This window comes from Sorex fumeus, unplaced genomic scaffold, assembly GCF_029834395.1.
Source record: "Sorex fumeus unplaced genomic scaffold, SorFum_2.1 ptg000095l, whole genome shotgun sequence".
NCBI lineage: Eukaryota > Metazoa > Chordata > Mammalia > Eulipotyphla > Soricidae > Sorex > Sorex fumeus.
In genome coordinates this window covers 1,267,975-1,278,394 of record NW_026606152.1, presented here as the reverse complement: position 1 = coordinate 1,278,394, position 10,420 = coordinate 1,267,975, and the positions used below count along the sequence as shown (strand labels likewise).

Here is a 10,420-nt window from a genome sequence, read left to right as displayed (position 1 = left end):
AGTGTATGTGTGTTTGTGTGTATGTACACATATTTGCATGTGTGACTATGCAGGCATGTGTGTGCATATATGTACCTGTCTGCACACATCCACGTCTGGATGCGTGTGCCCGTGTGAACATGTGAGTGCCTATGTACACACATGCACATGAGTGCGTATATGCATATGTGTGAATGTATTCACACAGTTTTCTGTGTGTGAGTTAGTGTATGTATGTGCAGGTGTGAGTATGTGTATGCACTTGTGTTTGCACGTGAATGTGTGTATGCTTATTTGTGCATGCATGTACATGTGTTTGTGCTTATGTGTATGCACATGTGTTCACAAGTGTGAGTGCGTATGCACATGTGTTTTGCATGTGAGTGTGTATACACGAACGTTTGCGCATGTGAGTGTGTACATATGTGTGTTTGTGTGTGTGTATATGCCCGTGTGTATTCATCCACATTCGCGCCTATGAGTGTATGCCTGTGTGTTTGTGTGTGTGTGCCCATGTGTGTACTTATGTGTGTTTGCCTGTGTGTGTGCTGAGTGCGTCTGTGCAGCCCAGAGCACGTGGGGCCCGAGCGACTTGGTGGGTGCTCTGGGGCGTGGTAGGGCCCTGCAGGGACACTGCAGGGAGCCTGCTCGCCCCCATCCCCAGGAGCTTGTCCTGGTGCCCCCTCCGACCCCAGCCCATCCTCGGCCACCCCAGACTCCCAGGCAGCACGTGGTCACTGTCCAGCTCACCTGCCCTGGGGACACCCCCTCGGGTCTCCTGCATTCCCCCCGGCTGCAGCTGGCTGCAGTGTTGCCTGAGGCCAGGAGCTGACGTCCCTCAAAGCCGGGCTCTGGAGGGCGTGTCGCCAGGGTCGGGGGGCACCTGCACCCTCTCTGCTCACGAGCGGGCCCGGGGAAATACCCCCGACCGCCCCGGGTGAGGGCACGGGGCCACACTGCACCGCGTCCACCGGCCACGGTCACTTCCTTTGGCCCTGGGCACTGCCCCATCTCTGGTGTCTGCACTGCTGCTGGGGACAAACAGAGCTGCCCTCTCTGGGCCCCGGCCCTGATCCCGTGCGGGAGTGATGCGTGGGCCGAGTTTGAATCCCCATGTGCGGCAGGAGGGGAAGCACGGAGCCCATTCACTGCGCTGGGGGGCCCGGGACAGGCTCTTGGGGGGCCGGGGAAGGTGTGAGCGACATGTGCATGCATGTCCCAACACACACATGTGCCTGCGCACGACACACAACATGCAGGAGCAGCAATGACACATACACACCAGCATATAACACATACACAGACATTCCCAGGGAACACGAACACACACCAGCATGCGACAGTACACGACACACACCAGCCCACCCCCACGTCAACACACAGCCACGCTAACCTACACACACTAACATACAACACATAAAACAGACCCGCATGACAGCTCACAGCACGCGCGCACGGCAGGCGACCCTGGCCCCGCCACAGAGGAGCCACAGGAGAGGCCTGGTGGGAGAGGGACGGGGGAGCAGCCGGGGGCTGTGGGGGCCGGTCATGGGGGCCTTGGGCCGGGGCGCGGGCGGTGACCGCAGCTCTCAGCGGCCCAGTGGGGACCGTGGGCTCCAGAAGCTGCGGCTGCTCCGCCCTCCCCCTGCTCGGGCGCCTCCAGAGACACACATTCCTCTGGCTCGGGGCCCCCAGGACACGCCGTCCCCGGCCTGGCCGCTGCTCCTGACCCCGTGTTCCCGCGGCACTGGGCCGCCTCCCAGGACGCAGCTGTGCCCAGCTGTTCCCAAACAGCGTCTGGAAAGCCCTGGCCCAGGGTTCTACAGACACAGGTGTGGGGTCTTGCGGGCCCTGGCCCGGGTCAGAGGTCAGGCCAGGCCTGCCGGGGGTCCGTCCCCACTGCCAGGCTCAGGGTAGACGCTGGGGTCAGCTTTCAGGGCAGCAGCTCAGAACCCCCCAACCTGGACCCTCAGGGCTGCGAGTCAGTGTCCGGCCAGAGGCCCCTTCCACAACCTGCTCTGCCCTCGGTGCACCCCAAGATCCGGCTGCAGGCTGCACCCCCAGCCTCGGGGCGCTGTGGGTGAGGGTCACTCCTGTTCAGCCTGGCAGCTGGCCTGAGCAGCGTGGGCACAGGTGCCCGCAGGACGTGGTGTCTGCCCTGAGAAAGACCCCCACGGTGGGCCCCTGCAGGCCCGAGAGCTCGGCTCTTCACCACCAGCATCTGGCCCTGAGGGGTGGCCGGGGAGAGTGGAATGAATGAGTGACTGAATGAACGAACGAACGAATAAATGAGTGAGAAAACAGTGCACAACCCAGCCAGTGGATGAATGAGATGAACGAGTGACCGCACAAGAGGGGCTGACTGAGCCCCCCTCCTGTGGGGCCAGCGCTGGGTGGGAAGGAAGTCCTGCTGTGGGCGTGGTCTGCGGACTGGCCCCTCAGGACGGGTCCCCCCAGCATGTTCCTGCTGTGGGGGCCGTATTGGGGGGTGACCCCTCCTCATGTAGAGACACAGGGGAAGGGGCGGGCCTGAGAGGACTTCCAACACGAAGTTGGAAGCCGGGCAGCTTCCAGAAGTGCCGCAGTGAGACCCGCGGGCCCCCGGCTGGTTCTGGGTGCAGAGGGCAGAGCCCACCCCGACCCCGCAGTTCCTGAGGGCGCTGCTCTGTGCGGGGAAACCGAGACGGACGGCACTGCAGAGATGGGGGTCAGTTCTCCAGAGCTTGTGCCCCCGAAGCCCCCCAAGCTGTGTACCCCAAGCCTCAGAGCAAGGGAGTGAAGGGTCTCGGCGAGGCAGGCCTGTGCCACCCTGCCATAGCCAGAGGGATGCACCCCTCTCTCACTCCCTTTCGGGTCTCGCCGATGGTGCTCAGGGCTCACTCCGAGCAGTGCTCAGGATGGGCGATATGCAGTGCCAGGGCGCAAACCCAGCCTGGCCGGAAGCAGGCAAGTGCCTCACCCCCTAGAGGCTCTCCGGCTGAGACACGCCCCCTCATCTGCCTTTGTCACAGCCAGGGAACCTTTGTCACAGCCAGGGAACCTTCAGCAAACGCGCCAGTGGCAGTCAGCCAAATGTGTGAGGACCCGGGTGTCAGCGGCGGCCAAGACTCTGCGGGCCCCACTCGGGAGGAGGGGCGGCGGGAAGCTCAGGGGGTCCCTCGGGGAGAAGCGACAGAATCCGGCCACGCTCACCTGCCACCCACGCCGACACAGGGCACCGCTGGGGCAGAGCTGGGCGCGGGGCCGACAGGAAGAGGGCGGAGAAGAGGGCCCCCCTCCAGAGAGCGGGAACTGCCGGGGGAAACCGAGTCCGACGGGGCCTGGTGAAGCCAGATGTGACCCCACGCTCCCCGTCTGCAACTGTGCCCCAGGCTGCCCCCTCACCCCACCCCGTCTTGGCGGCTTCCCCTCCACAGAAAGGGGGGCCTCGTCTCTCTGACCCCCTGGGGTGAGTCACTTCTCTCTGCCCAGGATCCCCCCAACTCTGATGGAGGGTGGAGGCCCTCTGTCCCCCCCCCGGGGATGGTCTTGCAGAGTCTGGGGTCCATCCTGCCCTGGGGCTGGATGCCCCCTCCTGGCCAACCCAGCTCAGGGCTTTCGCGTTAGCTCTGGGGTGTGGGGGGGAGGGTGCTCTAACTGGGGGGCCCCCCACAGAAGCCGGGCGGGAGACCCTCAGGGTGGAGGCGGGCACGCTGGGGGCGGGCAGGCGCTGGCAGAAGTTTCTAGAAGGCTGGGTGAAGGCAGCGTGAGCCCTCACCTGCCCTGGCTCCTGGGGGCGGGAGGCACCGGGTCTAGGGGGGTCCCCAGACTTTGTCTATCCCAAACACAGCGGGGCCAGAGAGAAGGCGATGGGGGGACCCGGGACTGGGCTCCGTCGGAGGCGGCACCCACGCCTCACCCGTCCTCAGGGTCCTTGGGCCCCACGGCCGAGCACCTCGGGATGGGGGTGTCAGCTCAGAGCCCCTTCCCGGGGCATCTCAGCAGCTCCCAGGACACAGGGAGGGGTGGAGCCACCAAGATGTGGTTGCTGGAAGGGCCGGGCAGAGACCCCTGCCCGCTAGACAGGCGGGCAGACCCCGCTGTCCAGCGTGCCCGTGGCCTGCACAGCCTGCTCCCCAGCAGCCTGGCACAGCAGGAGCAAAGGCAGAGACTCAGCGAAGGGGGTGGCCCCGGGAAGGGCGGGAGGACTGGGGTGGGGGTGGGGGGTCGGGGGAGGGGGAGCGAGCAGGCCCTTACCCTCCCAGCCTCTCCCTCTAACTTGCAGCAGGAATTGTGGACAGTCACCAGGAGCCTGAAACCTTTTAAAAGGCAATAAAAGTTTTGGGTTTCAGCCTGCCGGAGGGAGGGACAGAGACAGGAAATGTCAGGCAGACTGCACGGCTCAGGCTCCTCCAACTCCGACTCTGACTCTGGTCCTGCCAGCCTGGGGCGACAATGGCCTGTTTGTCTCCCGGTGGTAAACTTCTCGGGGTCGGGCGACCCTGCCCTCCGAGCCCTGGCAGCGAGGCCCTGGCAGACCCGTGAGCGAGGGGGCAGGGGAGGCCTGGAGCTGCTCAGGCCCTGGTGTGGGGGCCGTGGGGACTACCAGGGGCTCCTGTCTGGGGGTGCTTCTGCGGCCCTGGGGCTCCCTTCCTGGGGCAGAGGCCTGAGGCTGTGCTCCTCGGTTTCAGGGTTCAGGGTGCCTGGTCTCAGTGCCCAGACCCTCCTCTGCATGACTCTCAGGGGCCTGGTGTGGCCCCGTGGCCCCTGGATCCGCAGCCTGTTCCCGCCTCAGGGCCCCCCTGCAGCGGGTGCGGGTTGGTGCACGCCTCCTAATTGCTGTGACTTCCATGCTGGCGGGGTGCCCGGACAGCCCCGTAAGTTGGCGCGGCTATGGTGAGGAGCCCATGCCCCAGACCTCCCTCCTCCACTCGGCCACCCCTGGGCCTCCCACTTTCCGTGTGTGGCACAGACATGGGAGCTGGAGGTGCCCGGGGGGCAGGCGGGGGCCTGACTGAGGGGGGACATGCAGGGCCCCCGCCCGCCCCCGCACCTGCAGCCCGAGGGACTGGCTCTGTCGCGTGGCAGAGGTGCCTTCAGTGGCTGCTTGGGTGAGCACATGTGTGCCCTGCCAGGACGACCCTCCCTTCCGAGGGGCCCAGGGCTAGGTGGGGTCGCCACCCCTGACCTAGTGACATCCTGGCTGTAGGGTCACAGTAATGGAGCCCGGTGGAGGGTGGCCAGGCGTGGGCCCCAGTGGGCAAACGGACAGGTGTGGGCATTGGCCTGGCCCCTGCCCCACTCAGGCCCCTGCAATCTGCAGATGCAAACAGGAAGCAGACACATGTCACTTCCTTCGGAGCCACACGAACATGAGGAGATGTGCCTGGGACTCACTAAAACCGCCTTGTGGTCACTGCAGACTGGGGGGCACAGTCAGCTCTGCCAAAGGTCCCAGACTGAGGTTGCGACCCTGGGTTGAGGGAGGGACACGGGTCTGAACAGGGACAGTCACTCTGCACACAGACGGGACAGTCGCTCCGACAGGCTCAGACACGCGCAGTCTTGTGAGCTTTTATTCACAGAGCTGCAGGGACTCAGTGTTCCCTGGGCATGAGTCCAGGTGCCCCTTGGCTCCACCACTGAATCTCTAACCTAGGATCTCGGAGGCAGGGCAGCGGTGAGGGGACAGAGGGGAGACCCGTGGGAGGGCTGAGCTGACTCTTCGTGGCTTCCTAAGTGGGGGGTTGGGAGCCAAGGGGCCAGGTCAGGGGATGGGGGGACCCCCACTTCCCAAGAGGACATGCAGGAACTCGGGGCCTGGCCCACAGTGCTCACTGGTGGGGGCTGGGGGCAGTGTGCCCCAGGGGACGGTCATATGCAAGCACAGCAGAGGGTGGAGCAATCCAGCTTGGCCGGTGGTCCTGCGCTGCCCGCCTTCCTGTTGACCTTGGGCAGCAGGAGCACGAAGGACATGGCCAGGGCACAGTGGTAGCAGCTGTGCACGTAGGTATAGTCCCAGTCCTGCGGGTACAGGGAGCTTTTTGGCACCTGCACGCAGCCCCGTCTTGCCGAACCCGGCCCCAGCCAGCCCCGCCCCCGCCAGCCAGGCCCCGCCCCACATCAACCAGGCCCCACCCATGCCAGTCAGGCCCCGCCCCAGCCAGACAGACCACGCCCACGACAACCAGGCCACGCCCGCACAAGCCAGGCCCCACCCAGGCCATCCACCCCATATCAGCCAGGACACGCCCAAAGCAGAGGTCCATGCCAGCCAGAACACGCTGCCCCTGCCCAGCACTGTCCTCTTCCCAGCCCCCCCCACACCCCTCTGCTCCGCCCCCGCCAGCCCTCGCCCCCACACCCGTGCTACTGCAGGTCTGCCCTCACTGCCCGAGGTCCTTCTGTCAGGCACTGAGCCTCCTACTCCTGGAGAACCTCCAAATCCCGTTATTCTCTCGGCCCCGCTGAGGCTGGCTCCTGGCCCTCCCCTGCCCACCCCCTTCCCTCCCCTCCCCATCCCACTTCTCTCCTCCCCCCCCAGCTCCCCACTCTCTCCCCTCCCTCTAAACTTTCCCTCCCTCGTCTCAGCCCCTGGTGATTCCAGGGACAGACCTGGCCACCTGCCCTGGAAGGAACGTGGAGGGGCAGCCCAGAGACCCCATTTGGGAGGGCGGGGGGTTAGCCCTGCCAAAGGGGGCAGAGCTGAAGAGGGTGCTTGGGGCCCCTGGCCTGGGTACCTCGAAGAAGAAACGGAGCATCAGAGCCAGCGCCCCGAAGCAGAGGCCCGGGCCGACCTGCTGGGTGTAGACACTCTTGTCAGGGTACAGCCCCTTCTTCTCCTTCATCTGCTGCAGCTGTGAGGGAGAGGTCATGGGTCATGGGTCACGGGTCACAGGTCAGGGTGTGTGGAGGCACTGGGGTTGGGACGTGAGGGGATTTCAGGCTGGAAGTGCTGCTCACTCCTGCCTCTGAGCTCCTACAGGGCTGCTCCTTGTGGGGTCCCAGGGACGTGGTGGGATACTTGGGGGGCATCCTGGTAGGTGTGGGGTGCTGCCTCTGTGGCCAGGACAGTGGTGGCTTATCTGGGCGACGGGTTGAGGGTGCAGAGCAGGAGGAAGTTGAGGGCTGCATCCCAGCCCTGAGGCTTGTGGGTCACCAAGACCCATAGGGCCGCCTGGGGCTGATGTCTGGAATGTTCTCTGTGGGGTGCAGTGTCCTGGGCACGGCCCAGGGATGAGCTGAGTGTACCACTTGCTCTCCCAGAGGCCCAACTGAGCACTGCATCTCACGCAGGTGCCCGCAACTTGGCCTGTTGTCGGGAGGGCGGGGAGACATGCTGGGGGCTGGCCCGCTGGTTCCACTCCCCTTCCCAGACCCGGAGGGGCCCCAGGCCTGGCGGGGACCAGCCTGGGCTCTCAGGGACAGGCCAGTGACTGCAGTGTCTGGTTAAACTTGGCCCGAGGGAGGCCTGGCTGGGACCCCGCTTCCTGCGGCGGAGTGTTATCGAGGGCACGGCCCTGCCCCCCGCCTTCCGGCCTTAATTAGCGGGTCCAGACGAGCGAGTCACGACCCGATGGGGCCGCTGGCTTCCCGCTCCCCAGCTGGCCGGGAGCCGTGGCGGCTTTGCGGGAAGCAAATCCTCCCGGCCCCGGGGGCTCAGCACCCACTGCCGCCTCTGCTCCTCCAGCCACCGTCCCCAAGGCTGTGCTCCTGCCACCTCTGGGCATCTCCCCGGCACTGGGGTCAGCCCCAGACGCTGGCGCTTCTCTGGGTGGCAGGGGGCTGGGGCGTGGACTGGCCCGGGAGGTACCCTCGTCCATCCGCCAAGCTCTGGCTGGCGGGGACGGGATGGGGCTTCCTCCTCAGGCAGGGTGACCTTGTCAGGGGTCTCAGTGCTAGGGGCCCCTCCGCCCCTGAGTCTTTCCAGATGGAACCGGTGCCTCTTGTCTAAAGTGGCCTTTCTCGCCAGCCCTCGGCATGGCCAGGAAAGGCTTCTGACAGCTTAGTGCAACGGGGTCCAGGCTCTGAGAGCTGTGTGGAAACTGAGGCAGAGGCCAAGCAGCTGAATCCCAAGTGAACGAGCACGCAGCCCAGCTGTGTGAGGCCCCGGTACGCACCCACTTGGCAGCGATGATAAGCACGGCCGTGCCGATGGGGCCCGAGTACACGCCATAGCCCCTGCGGTCGTGGTAGATGCGCACAGCCAGGGTGAGGGCCCCGAACATCACGAGCGTGGACCGCTTGGGCTCGTCGAAATCAGCGAGGGCTGTGGCGGGGGGGAGGGGAGGGGGGGACAAGCGACAGCTGAGTGTCCCCTGGCCTTGGTTCTGTGGGGGTCCCTCAGCTGCCAGTGAGACCCCAGCAATCAGCCTGGTGGACTGGCCACCCAGAGGGCTGAGCCCAGGCGTCTGGAGAAACACTACCAGCGGCACCCTGGTCCAGTCCTCCCGGGGCTGGTCACTGCCTGGGTACTGACCTCGCCACAGAACCCGGGCACCAGCCCCGGAGTGCTCTGTCCTGGAAGCCAAGCCCGTATGGCAGGGAGCAGGGCATCTCCTGGATGGAGCCCGAGGAGGGTCTCAGGCTGCAAGTGAGGGGCGGGGTGGGGGCCACTCACCCATCAGTGAGACCCACATGCTCAGCGCTGTCCCGTACACGCTGAAGTAGTCCAGGGTGTCGAGACGCAGGAAGCAGAGCACTGAGAGCCCGGGGCCGTGGCATGCGTGGAAGAGCTGGGGAAGACAGGCACGTGGGGCTGGGCTCCGGGACCCAGGCCTCAGTTTCCCCATCTGGGAAGGCTCCATTGATGCCTCCCCAGTCACACCATGGAGCCTGCAGGGGGGTGGAATCTCCAGAGAAAAGCAGCCCCTGTTCCCCTCACCTGGGCATGGCCACACCTGGGCGTGTCTCACACTCAGACGTTCCCCCCACCCCCCAGGGCTGCCTCACCCCCTGGGCGACCCCTGGGGGCACCTGCCTCTCTCAGATAGGCCAGAGGCATGGGGGTGAGGAAGGAGCCAAAGCAGAGGGGGGAAGGCGTTGGCCTTGCACGCCGCTGACCCGGGTTCGATCCCTGGCATCCCATTTGGTCCCCTGAGCACTGCCAGGCGTGATTTCTGGGTGCAGAGCCAGGAGTAAGTCATGAGCATTGACGGGTGTGACCCAAAAACAGAAACAAAAACAAACCCCAAAACAGGGAGGAGGGGCGGGGAGGAGGGGCGGAGCGGGAAGGGCGGGAGGCCGTCTGGAGCCCTCTTCGCCTTGACCCTGGGGGTCATCAGGAAGGTGAAACGGGGAGCATCGTCTGTGGCAACAGGAGGTGTGGGGTGTGGGGTGCAAGGGGCCAGGCAGGCAGGGATGCTGGGGAACCGGGAGCAGCAGGAGGGAGCAGGGTGGGGGCCGGAGGACTCTCGTCCAGGAGGCAGCTGCCCCTGCAGCCAGGGTGCCGTGGCCTGGGGCTGGAGGGTGTGCAGGCGTCCACAACACCTGTGGCTCTGGTCCCGCACTCCTTGGGGAGGTTGCCTTCTGTGGGGACTGCACCCAGGGACTCGATCCAGGGAGCCTCAGGCATCTCCGTGAGCAGAAGACAGACTTCTGCTCACCTGAGCAGTGGCCGGCGCTGGGACACCTCTGGCCATTCTGTGGAGTGCCCGGCGACACTTGTCTCTCTCATAGTGCTCACCCAGACCCCTGCACCCCTGCCCATGGGAGCCCCGGACCCAGGTCAGCACCATGGCTTCTGGGGGGGTAAGGGATGAGGCTGGGCACAGCGGGGGTGGGGGCGGGCCACAGAGGCAGGACGGGCAAAGGCCGGGTGGGTGGTAACTGGTGGGGTGGGGTGTAATCGATGGGGTAGGGGTGGGTGACTGATCAATAGGGGAGGGGTGGGGATCGATCGGCGGAGGGTGGTGGGTGACAAGCAGGGGATAGTGACTGGCGGTCCACGTGGCGGGTGTGTAGACGGGGGTTGGAACGGATATCTATCGGGGACGCGCGGGGATCCGGGGAGAGTCCAACTGGCGGGGCAGGGCGCAGGGCTGGGGAGAGAGGGCGCCTCCCCACCAACAGCTGCGGCTCGGGGAAGCGCTGTGTGTGCGGGGGCGGGGTGGGCAGGGCTTGGGCGGTTTGGTCTCACGTGGCAGGACCCCAGCACCTTCCTGCTGCGCCTCTGGGCACGATCTCTTTCCTGGCAGTCTTTCCCCAGGCAGCCCGAGAAGGGGGCAGGACCCCCGCCCCGTCCCTCACTGCCTCCCCGCAGCCCAGGCTTACCGCCACGAAGAACATGGTGAAGAGGTAGACCATGGCCTCCATGTGGAAGCGCCTCCTGGCCGCCACGCTGACTGTGGGCAGGAAGGCCAGGCTGCTGAGCGTGGGGAGAAGCAGTTTGGCCACGAGTGTCCCCATGGGCCGGGCAGGTCCCGAGCAGGGGACGGCGGCCAGCAGCCCGGCTCGCGCTCCC

At 65.6% G+C, this 10,420-nt stretch overlaps 1 protein-coding gene across 1 annotated transcript; it reads right to left on the bottom strand.

Moving 5' to 3' along the window:
- Positions 1-5,770: 5,770 nt before the first annotated feature.
- On the bottom strand, positions 5,771-10,365 carry MYMK (myomaker, myoblast fusion factor). The gene is made up of 5 exons (XM_056132737.1): positions 10,231-10,365; positions 8,579-8,693; positions 8,079-8,227; positions 6,699-6,815; positions 5,771-5,982 (listed from the first exon to the last, which is right to left on the bottom strand). Exons 1-5 carry the CDS (start codon positions 10,363-10,365, stop codon positions 5,833-5,835), a joined length of 666 nt encoding a protein of 221 aa, XP_055988712.1. The 3' UTR covers positions 5,771-5,832.
- Positions 10,366-10,420: the final 55 nt, after the last annotated feature.

Coding starts and splice junctions, on each gene's coding strand:
- MYMK (XM_056132737.1), bottom strand. CDS start 10,365: ATGGGGACACTCGTGGCCAAACTGCTTCTCCCCACGCTCAGCAGCCTG. Junction 8,228..8,578: donor CATGTGGGTCTCACTGATGG/GTGAGTGGCCCC, acceptor CCCCCGCCACAG/CCCTCGCTGATTTCGACGAG. Junction 6,816..8,078: donor TTATCATCGCTGCCAAGTGG/GTGCGTACCGGG, acceptor TCTCCCTCACAG/CTGCAGCAGATGAAGGAGAA.